This window comes from Centroberyx affinis, unplaced genomic scaffold, assembly GCF_046629955.1.
Source record: "Centroberyx affinis isolate AG114_WGS23_722 - 3 ecotype Tasmania unplaced genomic scaffold, CSIRO-AGI_Caff_v1 ptg000378l_1, whole genome shotgun sequence".
In the NCBI taxonomy this organism is placed as follows: domain Eukaryota; kingdom Metazoa; phylum Chordata; class Actinopteri; order Beryciformes; family Berycidae; genus Centroberyx; species Centroberyx affinis.
This window is the reverse complement of record NW_027279047.1, coordinates 115,631-130,917: the sequence shown is the minus strand read 5'-3', so window position 1 is coordinate 130,917 and position 15,287 is coordinate 115,631. Positions and strand designations below refer to the sequence as shown.

Here is a 15,287-nt window from a genome sequence, read left to right as displayed (position 1 = left end):
TGTAAAAAATCCACTTAAAATAAAAAGCAGCTCATTTAAAATACGATGAGATGAAACAATATTCCTATGAGGACATTGGGTCGTTGCAGCAGCAAATATACAGCCAATGAGGGGTACTACACATAATACTACCAGCAATTCCAGTTTGTCAAGAACATATTAAGAAGACATGTATGAATGAAAAGTAGGAAAAAACATGAATTCCATCATTACAAGGTTGTGCAAAACAACAGCAGTAGAACATACTGAGACAAAAAAAAAACATGAATGAAAACACAGTATGTATGATAAAAAAATATATATATACAAAAAAATATATATGTAGAGTAGAATACATAAGTCAAAACAAACTTAAGTAAAAGTAAAAAATAATTGGAAGAAATACTCAAATCAAAAAAGTACAAGTACACAAATAAGATGCTGGATTAGAGTAACCAGAGTAATTGTAATTTGTTACTTCCACACAGCTAATCCCTGCTCTTGCTTCAGGTTGCATCAGTTGTTGCTGCCCCTTGTTGGATATATTAGGCGCACATCTGACACGCCTAATGATGGCATCACAAATAGGTTTAGACACTTGCAAAGCTGGCCTTATGTGATCTCACCCAAGTGATTATCACCTGAACTGTTTATGCTTCTTATGTTTCTCGTGACGCCTGCACGCATGAACATTTTAGTGGCACGGGAGAAAAATTCAGCTCTCCACATCCTCCAGTACCGATTCCAGTTCCTCCTCTTTCAGCCAATCCTGGACAGAGGTATGTTTACATAACAGCTGCTATGAGTCAGATCAGTCATCAGGTTACATTTAATCCATTACGGTGGAGTCCTTCTAGTTCATGCTCTATGTCGGCAAGCGTTCACCCTGCCGAAGTGTCCTTGAGCAAGGCACTGAATCCCTACCAGCTTCAGGTCTTCTGTTCTGTATCTGACCCTGACCTCTGACCTCCCTGTGGAGGGAGGGGGGCAACAGAAAAGACTATTTCCCTACAGGGATCAATAAAGTATCATATTATCATGCATTGCCTTGTGATGGACTGGTAACCTGCTCAGGCTGTTTCCCTGCCTTCCGCCCAATGCATGCTGGGATTGGCGTCCAGCCCCTGAACAGGAATAAGAGGGTAAAGAAAATGAATGAATAAATGAATGTTCATGCATTGCCCAAATAGATCCACACTTACAAGCTTGCCAAACCTTGGCAAAGTCATCTTTCCAAAGCCCTATCCAACTGATTAGTAGGTTTATTGATCTCTGTTAAGAGACGTCAATACGTCACTCCTATGTAGGTTCTGAAGGTCATTGGGTGCCAGTAATCAAATGCAGCACAGAGACTCACAGCTTTGACAAATAATGGAATTTAAATTTCCAGTGGGTGAGAGGGGAGCATTTAGGCTAAGCTAGTCAAAGCTTGAGTCAGAAGAAGGTTTGAAAAAAATAAAAATAAAAAAATAAACATTTGGAATTGGGAAATGTTTTCATGTGCCTAAGTCCCCTGGCACCATTAGCCAGGCTGGGAGACAGTTTGCATGGGAAGAAAGTGAGAAATTGTTTAAATTGAGAAAGCCAGCTCATTTCTTCTGCTTAGTCATTTGAATCCAACTTTATGCCGCCCATCCCCATTATCCCAACCACACACACACACACACACACACACACTAGTGATGGGAATTCCGTCTCTTTTTAGTGAGCCAGATAATTTGGCTCAGCTCAGCAATAAGAGCCGGCTCTTTCGGCTCCCAAACGGCTCTTCATTTAGTACCACTTCTGGCTTTTATAATTTAGCCAAATTTAGCAATGTTTTAACCTATGATTGGTATATGTGCACATTTATCACTTAAATTATTCAATGCAATTATACTAAATCTTATAATTTCCAGAATACCATAATTTTACATTATGTTTGGTATAAAAACCTTAAATAATGTAAAAACATCAAACACTACATTCTGCCTTTAGGTCGTCTATGTTATTAAAATGCATCCAAATGCTACTTCGTATGCGACTGTCACTCATCTTGTTTTCTGCTGTTCTGTCTGTCATCACACGTGATTGGTCGCACACACATACACATCAACACAACATTCAGTCAGTGCATGGAGTGCGCGTGGCCGAGCAGCGTGGCGAAAAGATCATCATATTATTCTGTCCTGTATTAATTTACAAAATAAAAGACAGAAAAAAAGAAATCGGCTCTCAGACGGGAGCCGGCTCTCATCGTTCACTTAGAGGAGCCGGCTCATAGAGCCGACTCGTTCACGACCGACACATCACTAACACACACAACCTTTCGTGATTGCTTTTACCCAGTGAGGGAAGGATACAATTATCACTATTTTCATTTCTCTTTATTTGATTTATAATTACCGTTGTGTGAGTGTAAATGTAATTCTCCACAGTGATGGAGAGCATGGGTTACCCTAAAATCATAATATCTGAATGAATAGAAAAGGTGGTTGTTACTGTAGTGTCATTGTAACAACTGATAACTTGGCTTTATTTAATAAAAATGTCCCTCTGAATGAGTCACAATTGTAATAAACACTGACATTGTAATAATAATGTTAGACTTCATTCAGCTACCACATTATCATATTATCAGTCGCTACACAGTTGGCTGCTAGACTGCTGATTCATGTGTGGACAGTGTTTGAGGATCAGACAGTCTTAAGCACTGATCACCACAACTGGCTTTATTTACTTCGTGATTTATTGGATTGAACAGATTTTTTTCACTCCGAAATTCATTGTCTGAGCTTTTGATATGATGACTGACAATATGTGACTGCTAAATATGAGAAAATATATATAGAGGCGCTAAAAGATTTCTTTATATTTGTATTTTTTGTAACCTCTGGAATAAACTGGTCCAAATTCAAATGTCATCAATTCTGGATTGCGTCTTTGAAAGCCATTCAATTGTGTTGCTATAAATGGGAATGCCGATTCTGTCCATTCAAGTGCTGTGAATAGAGCATAATGCCAATAAATGTATGTGACGGAGTGGCTGTTACTGCCACATTATGGTCTTTCTTTATCAACCATGTTTGTTATGCTGCCATTATCATTTTGATGTAAAGGAAAAGTGCACCCTCGGTATTCTTACGCTGTTAGATATCATCAATCTGTGATGTTCAATGCATTCCAGGAGCTATTTTATGCTGGAGGGCTGTAATTTACTTTTTTGTTGTGCCCACTTTCCCTCAGCCTGCCTCGTCTACATCTACTTCAGTCAGTGATTTCCTACGTTTCCCAGAATGCCGTTCGACAATCTCCAGAGAAGGGGCATGAACCTGTTGCATTTAGCTGTGGGTTATACATGTTGGTGGATAGAGTGATAGTGATAGAGGAGCGAAAACTTTACACAACGGGTACATTCCATTTGGCGAAAAAAGCGTCTTCTCCTCTGTCCTTCCATCCTCGCCGGGTTGACATAGGTGACTTACACATTGATCTTAACTTTGCGAAAGTTGAGTTTGATTCTAGTTGAATAATTTAGACAGCTGTCGTCCTGTGCGGGCCTCAAAGCCACGCTTCAAACGTCACTTCAGTGCAATCAGAAATTTGTCTCTCTGCCTCTTCTGTGATGGATTCCTCCCTGTGTGATTGTTGAATGTCAGTGCTAAATGGTGAGTCTAGAAAGAAGCTCTTTGATCCTGAGGGACTGACATCAAACCCTGACATTTACCATTAACGTTTCAGATTGCCGAAACATTTTCTGCTATCAAACCATTGTAGCTGGGCTGGAAATATCTGGAGGTGATGTCATATCGTCTACATTTTGCCACTTATCTGTGAGAAGAAGAAAAATACACCCATAAATACCCAAATGTACCCAGAAATGCAAGGTACTCTAACCGTGTTAAAGTGTTTTTGTATGGATTTTTACTTCAAGAAAAAGCATTAGGAATCCGTCTTTTCGTAGTGGATTGAAACCCATTCTGAGATTTCAATAACTGCCTTTATAGGTGGACAAATTGAGCAAAACAGATCCACTGTATCTATGTTACAGGACGTCAAAAGGCCTTACGGACAGACCAGCTAAGTGGAAAGTCAATATACTGGTTGTGGTAATGACCATTAAACTGCTGCTCATTCAGAGGCTGCAGTGAGCCAGGAGAGCAAGGACCTTTCATTCTGAATGCTAGTGACAAACCCAGTCCACCTCTGCTCTGAATTCACTATGACCTCTTTCACACCAGAGATACAAAGACAGGGCATATGCTTCATATATATCTATATGTTCATCGCGATTATTCTCTGATACGGTCGTATTTCATTTCCTAAGGGGCACTGGTCAGAGGTAGAAAATGAATTACCCGCAGATAAAGAAAGTGTTTGAGTCAAGAAGTGTATTCTTCCCTTGGGGGACAGTAATTCTCAATCACCACCATGGCACTATGTGCACTGTTTTATGATGAGTGCAAGACATTTATTTCATCACGCCCCAACTTAGATTTATTGACTGATGCCAGAAGTCACTTCAGTTATGGAATGCAGTGGTGAGGCTTAGTATTCCAGATGGGTTGGAAACACTACTGCTACCCAACTGAGACCAGAAAGACTCAGAAACAGAAACTAGTGTCATCATAATCTCCCTCATTCACATCATATGAGACTAACTTGTTTCTCTTTTTACTGTGATTGGATCCAACTAAACTCTCCCCTTTGCCAATAAATGACTGGCAGACTTGAATCGTAAGTTATCAGCAATAACGTGTTGGACACAGAGTTGCTTAATGCTATGATAGTCATGTAGTAATCCACTATCATATGTCTAATTGTATTTTACTAAAATACCTAAATAATGTTTGTTTTGAGAAACGGATGTAAATTAGAGATGGGACAATATGCTTATCTCACGATACGATTTGATACGCAATATGTGGTTCATGATGCAATACAACCACGATACGATTTAATAAATAAAAGTTCAAAGACAACAAAGTCTGACTGCAGAATTCTGTTTTTTTCTGAGCCACAAATCTTTTTAGTGATGGGATTGGTTCGCCAGAATGTAAACAACAATTTAACAAAGGTCATTACAAAGTGACAATAATAGAATTTGGATGGAGAGCTTGTGAAACTGTGATGGTCAAGCATCTCATTTGTGATTACTACAGTAGAATAAAAATGTTGCTAATATCACGATTCATTTTTCTGCCCCACGATACGTATTGTCACTTTTTTGCATTGCGATATATTGAATTTCGATATATCGTCCCATCCCTAATGTAAATGTTTCACTGTGACGGCAGACCAACACGACAGTCATGGTCTTCAATTGGGTTTGCATTGTGCTGGTCTCGGTTTTGACTCTTTTTTTTTTTTTGGCTTGGTTGCCGGTGACGTTCCTGCCAAAGGCGTCTGAAACAATCTGACACCGCTCAGTCGTTCCCACCATACCGGAAAATAGAATGACGAATTGATTTGACCTCAGCGTGAGTTGCTTCCATGCTGACCTTCTGTCTTGAAGATTGCTCTGTTTAGGGACCATTAGGCAGATGTGGGAATAAATAATTGCTGCATTGATTCAGCGAGGGGGAAAGGAAGGGCATCTCGGACGGCAAAAAGAAAGACAAGAGAAAAAGATTAAGAAATACATTGTTTTAAGAGTTTTATTTCAATATCGTTACTTTGGGGAAAGATCACAACCTGACATTCATCATTCAATATCTCTAAGATCCCCTCCAAAAGGAAAAGGACGGTCTCTGATATCATTTTGTCAACCAAGGACTTTTGTTATCTCGCATTCTTTAAAAAGTACCATTACTTCTTTTCATCTTGTGCGATCAATCATTGTGCAAGAGAAGGTGTCAGTCTTTTCAAAATGTCTGTCTCTATTTTAGAACAAAACTCAACAAGTGATGCTATAGGAAACACTTCTGTCAATATGTCACCTCTCTTCAATCTGGAGAGAAACAGCAACAGCAATTTAACAGGAAATTGTTCATCCTCTATTGAGCGGGGAGCCGCTCTCTGTCGGCTGATTGAAGGGCTTCATTTTTAGTCTAGACTGAACAGCGGCTCGATGGAAAGCCCAAAAATATAATAATGTCTCACGTAACAATGCAACTATACGGTGAAAAAGCGAATGTCTGTTTCAGCACCGAGGAAATGAACATGTTTATTCTGGCAGGAAAACATCTAGATGGATAGATGTTAAGCTCAGAAAGCTGGTAACTGATTCCCTGCTATTAGCTTCATGTAATTATGATGTAATCAGTTGCATTTACAAAAAAAATCAGATTACAGAGACATTTGAAAACAAGCGATTAACTTAAATTTAAAAGGGTGATCACTGGATTACTGGGGAATATGCTTGAATGGAAATTAAGCATTTGATTATGAGATTATGGACACAAACACCATTTTATCATGAAATAATAGCAGCTAATAACTGAAGATGATAATAAAAACCAGTATTCAAATTACAGTCTGTAAGCTAGAATAAAATGTTCATATTTGACTGGTTTTGGATCAGAGTAGCTACAAAGTAATCAAAGTTGACTGAGCTGGAGAAAGTTTATTATGTGATTATGTGTCCTATTACAGCTTTAATCATTCACCTATAAAAGATCCTAAAAGCTAAGTACTGCTCCCTATAGCCTCCTCTATTCTTCCATCTTTATACTTCATAAATACAAAAACTTTTGTTGGTGATGGCCGCATAAAAGGAGGTGAGAGGGTGTTCCAAACCGTGGCAAACACTTCAAACCTTATCTCTGGACAAGGGGATATGGCAGCCAGATCTGGACACGGTGAGGGAGACACGTCCAGGACCTTTCCAGATGCTGAGCCCCCTTGCTCATCTCCCCCCTCACCGCTCTCTCCCACCACAAAGCAAGCCACCTGTGCTTATTTTGAGATGTTTGTTTAGCCTTCGTTTCATCGCCCGAGATCAAGATGGCAGCGTACAAAAAGGGTCACACATGAAAAAACAGGAACCCGGGTACTTGGCGTTAACGCAGAACGGTCCTGAATGAAAGCGATGTGGTGAAATGTGTGTGAGAGCTGTGAAAGGAGAGGCAGAAAACCTTGGAGCGTCAACTAAGAGATGTGATTTTCTGCGCTCTGTGTGCTTGTTGTCGTAAATCATGGCCTCAGTGCGTGGAAAAAGAATATTCCCCCGGCGGTTCTCAGGGTCTGTGGCTCTCTAGTTGCTATCTGTGCTTTAAATCCTAATGAAAAAACACTATAATTTCCCTATAATATTCCTCCAGGGTCTTATAGTGTGTGTGTGTGTTTCTCAGTGTGGGATTGTAGTGTCTATATGGTTCTCAATTTATAGTAACCTTATCCTACTTTATGGTATTATTTTATCTTCTATGGTATAACTAGGATATTACTATAATATTGCTATAGGAGCTTATAGTTTTGCTGCGACATTTGTCTAGAATCCTTCTGAAATGTATTATTGGATTGCCATAGTTCTTTTACATCAGGGAATGACGGAATAATCAAATCCAATGAAATAGCTGATCCCCAATTATAAACCTATAGGCTGTGTGAGACAGGACACCACAAGAGGGGGCAGCGAGTAAGACGACTGGGACTTTCAAACAGCCTGGCACATCTTTACACTCCATGTTCAGAAGAAAAATGGGATTTTCTGAGGTTTGATTTAGAGATGAAATCTATAAAGGATGAATGGCATATAGATCACAAATCAAACCCAAGCTTTCATCAGTTTCAGCAACTCTACTAAGCAAACCAACACCACTACCCACTTGTTGCTTTATGGGTTTCTTTATGTGATGCTATGAAGTCAAACAGATAAACTACTGCTAACTAACCACTACTACTATTACTACTAATGTACTACTACTACTTCTACTACTACTACTGCTGCTGCTGCTACTACTACAACTACTATTACTACTACTACTACTATTACTACTAGTACTGGTACTATTTTTGTACTACTACTGCTAGCTACTATAATTATATGTTGTGTATTGTACTGTATTTATTTATTGTGTTGTGTCATATTTTAACCAACCTGTGAAGCCAAAGACAAATCCACTGCGGTGGACAATCAAGTTCTATTCTATTCTATTATTATTATTATTATTATTATTATTATTATTATTATCATTATTATTATTATTATTATTAGTGTCTATCGGAATTTATTTTTCTCACTTTATATGTCTGCCTGTGCAGTGACCTAATGGAGCATACAAGGGAAGTATGAGCCTAAATGAAATTGGATGAAAGCTATTTAGAGTATTTAGAGTACTAACAACCCCGTAGGCGACTGTGCAATATGAATTTGATGGAACCTGCACTCATCAGTAATCATAATAACAAAGCCTATTGCCTATTGGACGAGGGCGCATCGGCATGCTCCATAAGCTGCTGTGCTGCCGCTCAGTGTGAGGAGAAGAGGAGGAGGAGGAAGAGGAGGAGAAGAGCACAGAGCCAAGAGCCGCTGAGGGAGAGAGGCGACAGGAGAGCGCTCAGACATGTGCGGCCAGCTCAGTGTGACTCAGACTGCTTCTGCTACTGCAATGAGGGGACGGCTTGCGCTGCGCGTAAAAGACGCATTTCCATTTTTACGCACAGTGGAAAGTTTAAAAGATAGATAGATTGCCATCGAAATTTCCATGTGAAGTATTTGCGCTGAATTCCTGACTTGATTCTTTCCAAGGCAGCGGTGTCTTCAAGTGGACATTCCATAGGCTTCCAGTATGTACAGTCTCAAGTGAGCGCGCGGCAGCGAGCCGTGGAAGAAACTTTCGTTTTCACTTTGCATTTTGCACTTGGATATTTTTCTTTTTTGTAATGAATTAGGGTTAAATCCAGTGGCTGTGCTCTCACTTTGACACTGGGTGCCACACGGCAAAATGGATCCTTTATTCAATACCACTGATGTGCCAAGCAACTGGACCAGCGGCTCCAACGACACCAACAACGGAACCATATACTGGAACCAGTTTGTGCAGCCGGTCTGGAGAATCGTCCTCTGGGCCATAGCGTACAGCTGTATAGTTATAGTGTCCGTGGTAGGGAATATTATAGTGATCTGGATTATTATGGCGCACAAACGCATGAGGACCGTCACCAACTATTTTCTGCTGAACCTGGCGTTCGCCGAAGCGTCCATGTCCGCCTTCAACACCGTGATCAACTTCACCTACTCCGTGCACAACGTGTGGTACTTCGGACTGATCTATTGCCGGTTTCACAACTTCTTCCCCATCGCCGCTGTCTTCGCCAGCATCTACTCAATGACAGCCATAGCTCTGGACAGGTAAGCGCCGTAGCTCCCGCTGTCTGCGCAGCTCTTGTAAAAAGTCAACGAAAAACGGGAAACCCAAATACCCAATCATGACCAGCTGTAACCAAATCACCCAGTATAACCTTAGAAGAAAAATCCATAATCTTTTGGATCTATCCTATAATCCATCCTAGAATCCATTTTAGGAGGCTACCAAATATTACACAAAAACTATAAGTCTATAAGGATATTATAGTGATAGAAACACCTATAAATATTAACAATAAGGTCGCAATAAAAAGTTCCAATAAGAATATTATAGGAATATTATGAAAATGTTTAAAATAAAATAAAATAAATAGGATATACACTCATATTGAGTTCCACTACTCAGTGGGATACTCAAGTTCCTATAGGAATATTTTAGGAATATAGTGATATGAGATTTTGACACTTCCTTCAAATATTGGGCTGGGGGTTCTTTGGATGGAAAAGGTCGCCAAAAATCAGTTAATAAACCTTTATTCTGTCTTGTCATAATTGTAAATAATTGTAAAAAAAAAAAAAAAAAAACCCAAAAAAACAGGCTTATGAAGAGATGTTTGCCTTGGAGCTCTCTTTTCTCCATGATTACCAGAGGATCCTTTCCTTCCTGTCCTTATATGTTTAATGATGAAGATGGTGCTGTGTAGCTGAATGGTAAGAGAATAGCACCAATACTGCCATGGTTAGGGGCTCAATTCCCATTGGAACCCATATTACTAATGAGACGCTTTGGTTGAAAGCATCCAGTAATTGTATAGGCTGTGTTATGTTTTATCTGCCCCTGCCACAGTTCATACTATAGTCTCTCCATATAGAAAATGCTCAGCTGGGAGTCCTGGCTTTGTATCTCAGCCTATGGCTTCTGTTCACTTCAATGAATAGTCATCTATCACTGGAATGGCTCCTTCTAAGAATGAGGCTGAATGGAAATCAGGAGCGTAAGCACCGCTCTGCTGTGTGTGTGTGTGTGTGTGTGTGTGTGTGTGTGTGTGCACGTATGCATTTGTGTCTGTGTATATGTGTGTATATGAGTGTGTGGGTGTGTGTGTGTGTGTGTGTGCGCACGCACCTGTGTGTGTGTGTGTTTCTGTGTGTATACAGTAGGTGTGAATGTGTATGTGTATGTGCAGGAGCATCAGTGTGTGTGTCTGTGTGTGTATGTGTGTACATGCACGTCTTTGTGTTTCATTCAGGCTGCCACTTCTTAATCACACTTAATATTAAAGGCATATTCCCACAAAGCTGTTTCCATACAGCCTGAGGCTTATTGTCCATGTTTCTATGTCTGTACTTTGTGACTCAGGTGGTAATGGCCTGTAATTCCACTGCATATCTCTCTTTCAGTGTGTAAGCCATGAACTTGACCTTTTCTAGTGTTTTAAAATTCAATTACCCATGAGAGCTAGGGGAAGCGAGAGCCAGCAGCCAGATTGAGATAGTGACCGGCTACACACACACACACACACCAGACACACTCAATCCGGGAGGCTTTCCCGAAGCGTGTCGTAGCTCTGAGTATATCTTCAATATCCTCAAGACATTCGTTCCCGAAAATACTCGCCACTGAAGTAGTGTGTGAAATGCGTCATTCATTCACCACAACATTGGCACATAGGCGTAAGATTTCAAGTATCTCTGCAGGTGTCATAAATAAGCTGCACTTCACAACATCAGAAGCATTAGAGGTATTTCTTTTTTGCCCCAACCCTTATTGTGAAAATAAATAAATAACACTGCCTCTCTTTCACCAATGGATTTATCACTAGGCTACACCAAATTCGAGCGTATGCTGCAATCCTCATTAATACCCTGTGCCTCATGCAGTCAGCTATTTGGCAGTGATCCCAGGCAACTGGCCAACAACATAAAAAGTGTTTCCGGACCTGCAAATTCAATAAATATTTTCCCTGAACAGGTGAAAAATACTGACCTGTAATGGTCGGCTGGGTCTATATTACACACTTACAAAGAATATGTACATTCAGAATCTACATGTGACAAGATAAAGTGCATGGCTGTAGGCTATGACCTATATCCAATTTAAAATGGATGATTCTTCAATCGACTTGATATGCTTTATTCAGGAAATTGATGATTCATTTCATCGACCGGTGTTGCCTTATGGTGACGTGATTCTTGAAGTTGATCTTCAAGCAGATCTTTGTCGTCATGACACCGTTCGGGAAACGCACGTGAAAATTTCAAGAACTTATGTATGTGAATTTTCAAGATACGTCGTTATCGGAAAGGCACTGCACTAGGCAACTTCGCACTTTGGCGGCCCCAAGTGGCAGCAAGAATTTTTGAAAGTTTGAAGGACTTCATTACCCAGAAATCGTGTAACGTGAACTCAGTAAACTGCGCAAACCTCAGACCTCAGTGGTGAAGAGGTTCAGCCATCATTGGTGAGTCCAGCTTTCTCTGGACGGAGCGCTCGCATGCCGCTGTTTAAGAGGCAGTTTGTAATTTTCTCTGAAGTGTCAATTCATCACTTCCCGTGTGTGGCGAAGATTTCCCATCAGTGACCATACCTGAAATTTATGTGAGCAAATTTACACCATCTCAATTAGGGGGGATGGGATGCTTTTGCAGCACTTATCTGCTGTTGCAGCTGACAAGGCAGGTGGAATCTTGTCTAGTGCAGCTTTAAAGTGGTAATCTGCACATGTTCCTCCATGTTCCTTTATTTTAGAGACATGTTTGATGCTAAGCGGTTATTGCTGTGGTGTTTTTGCGCTGAGATCTCTCATCAGTGAAACAGTGTAGCCAGTACTGTGACGTATTTTTCCTTGGATTTTCTGTTGCTGAAGTTCGAGTTTCTGTAGGTTTCTCTCTGAAAGACCCTGCTTCACATTCACTCACTTCTACACATTCACACCAGGGAGCTGCCCCGCACTATTGCTAACTTGGGGACTTTGTCACCAGACCCCCCTGGTGACTGTATTTCTCAAAAGTAACTAGTGACAAATCTAGGAACTCTTTCTGACCATGGGGGACAATGTTAATGTGTTGACTGCCAAAGCATTTGCAGACAAAGCGGTATGGTTGCGCTACTTGCTTGTCTAATCAAAGAATGTTCTAATGGTCACAGCACTTCCCATACACAGTGAAGTAAAGAGTGTGTGTGGGGGGGAGCAGGATCAGTGTAGCAAATATATTGATATGCAAATTACCGTATGATGTCATCTGGAGACTTCTCGCTATGTTTTTGAGCAGCCAATAGCTACTTTTCCTTGGAGGAAAGTTGGCAACACTGCTGCCCAGTACAACCACAGTCTAATTCCCCTGGAGCAGTTTACGATGTACCTTGAATTTCTTGGTCCATTTTGTTATTTTTCTTATTCGAGGTATTTCCAGTGCTGCTACAATGGAGTTTGACAGCGGAAAATGTTTCTGCTATCTAAAATGATCAGCGGTAAATGTCAGCTTTTGGTGTCAGTCCCTCAGAATCAAAGAGCGAGGGCTTCTTTCTAGAGTCAACATTTTATACTGACGTTCAACAATCATACAGGGAGGAATCCATCATAGAGGAGGCAGATACCAATTTCTCCTTTCTGACAGTTGAATCAGTCCACCAGAATGCAAGACATGTTGCATTTTGAGCAAGGGGCATGAGTCTCACTTTCTGTCAACTGGAAAAACTGATATCACTATCACCAAAATTATATGCACTGAACATCACAGATGGATTATATCTAACAGAGTAAGAGGATCGGAGGGTGGGTTTTGCACTTCTATGGTCTTTGTTGACAGAGGGGAGAGCGTTACCCCTTCACCCTCCCCACCAACGGGTCCAGGGGCCCTCAACCTTCTGGCCACAACTCCTCTAAGCTCTAGGCTCCTGCTGCCCCTCACATGGCTTAGGAGCAAATGCAACAGCAAATGAAAGTGAGTTATTTACTGGGATTGGTCCAAGCCATCTGAAATCTCCCATTTGTATCCACCTAGACAAGCACCCCCCCTGCTTGTCCCTGCTCCTCCTGCCCAAATCCATCCCAGTGAGACCCGGACTTGGCAGCGGACGACTTCACTTGCAGTGCATAGCATATTAATGACAGCTTATAGTGGCCTCCTCTCCAGCTCTCTCACCTCCATCCTTCAATTCCCACCTCCTCCTCTCCCTCCTCCATCTGTTATCCCTTGAGGCATCATGATCCGAAGTTATTCTCGCCCCTCCGACCTGTCTCTCTCCGCCAATCGATGAGCATGTGTGTGACATTTCGTGACATGAGCACATTGTCTCCGAATGCAAATACGTGAAAAGCGAGACAAAGGAAGCTTTGCATAAGTTCAATCAGGAGGACTACTTCATTCACAGATCCGTCCCCTCTTCCCCTTCATTCACCGCTTCCCACCTAATCAGCGAAGGCTATGCCTCCTTGGTTCTGCTTCATTCAAATGATCCTCCTGCGCTTTCATTTTCCACTTACTACTTATCCAATCAGTGTAAACCTCAAGAAGGAAGCACTCGTTTGGTTTGCATTATCCACGCTTGAGCGCTTCCACACCTTCTCTCAAACCCGTTTGGGAGCCAGTCGCAAATCAATGCGCACTTTATTACCTCAATCAGCGGTTTCTGTGTCGCTGTCGGTCCAGTTGCCACTGCTGATCTGCACTCCACCACCTCCACCAGCACCAACACCAATACTCAGTGTGAAGATATATCTACAGCCCCAGGGGGTTTCATTGTTTTTCTCCTATTTCTGGGGTTCTTCTCCCTATAATTGGGCAGTAGCTTCAAATGGAGTCTACGCCAAAGTTTTGATCGATGTGTGATTCAACAGAGGTTTGAATTCGTAAACCGAGTCTCGAAATGCATTTTCTTATTTAACCATAACCAAAACCTTCCCCTAACCATAACCAAATTTGATGTTTGCTTGCCTAAACGTAATGGTTTGCTGACATGTTTTCATGACGAACAAGAGAAAACGATGTGTCCAGTTCATACTATCGTCACATAATCCATATCGCGGTGGAGGAACATGATCTTCACATAATTGGTATTCGCAACACGTAACCTGCGTTTCAGAGTTTGTGCTCATTTCACGAAACTGTATGAGACTACGTTGTCCCTCTCTGTGTTGTCTGTATCTTTTTGTGTCTCGACCTGCTTGATGTCTGGTGTGTTTGCTGGTCAGGTCAGGTCACCGTTCCCACTCTGCATGCCACCTTTCACCTAGAACAGATCTACACACAGCTACTGTATACGTGTTTCTTCATTTACATTTAAAGCATTTAGGTGATGCTCTTGTGTGTTAACCTATTAGAGTTAATGTAACACTTTAGATAGTTTTGAGCCTCATCAGCTCTATGACTGGACATACAACACACCGGTCAACACTTGTCAACTCCTGGAGAGAGTTGACAGAGAATTGCTGGAGAGATTCAGACTGATCGCAGCGAGCAGGCTCATCTGCTACACACACACCTCTGTGGACACACACTGCCAACCATGAGCATGTAAACACACACCCACACACACACACAGTGAAGGGTTGATGGGTGTGCAGGTGGATGCTGGTTTTGCACAGGACATTCTCTGGTGGTTGATAAGATAAGGAGGTGACAGGTTATGTGTATGCTTGTGGACAATAATGGCAACAATTCTTCTTCCAAATTACCCCCGACGCACACACACACACACACACACACACACACACCAGGCTCCTCCACCTTCACCCAGGCTATCTCCCTCCCATCTGTTGATGGGGATTTTATGTAATCTTCTGCAAAACAACAGCAAACCCCCGAGAGGCCGGTAAACCAGAGGAAACAAATTCATGATCAAATTACCAGAGCCTGCTTTCAAACGCAATTTGCAAAAAAAAAAAACCCACTGGCAGGCTTGAAGGTTGGCAATTGCGTCTGTCGATTTAGCGGCTCCCTTCTTAATCACTTACGTCTCTTCAGGAAAACTCCCCCTGCAGTGGCCTCATGGTGTTTATATCGAACCGTTGTTTGTATTGCCACAGCAGTTTAGGTGCTATTTGTGGATTATTGGAGCTGTATGTCACCCGTTCCG

At 41.4% G+C, this 15,287-nt stretch overlaps 1 protein-coding gene across 1 annotated transcript in view; it reads left to right on the top strand.

Moving 5' to 3' along the window:
- Nucleotides 1–8,846: 8,846 nt before the first annotated feature.
- The window catches only part of tacr1a (tachykinin receptor 1a), a 30,528-nt gene continuing 24,087 nt past the window's right edge, over nucleotides 8,847–15,287 (top strand). Inside the window, exon 1 of the mRNA XM_071515901.1 lies at nucleotides 8,847–9,253. Coding sequence (XP_071372002.1) covers nucleotides 8,847–9,253 — 407 coding nt within the window. The remainder of the gene's footprint in view (nucleotides 9,254–15,287) is intronic.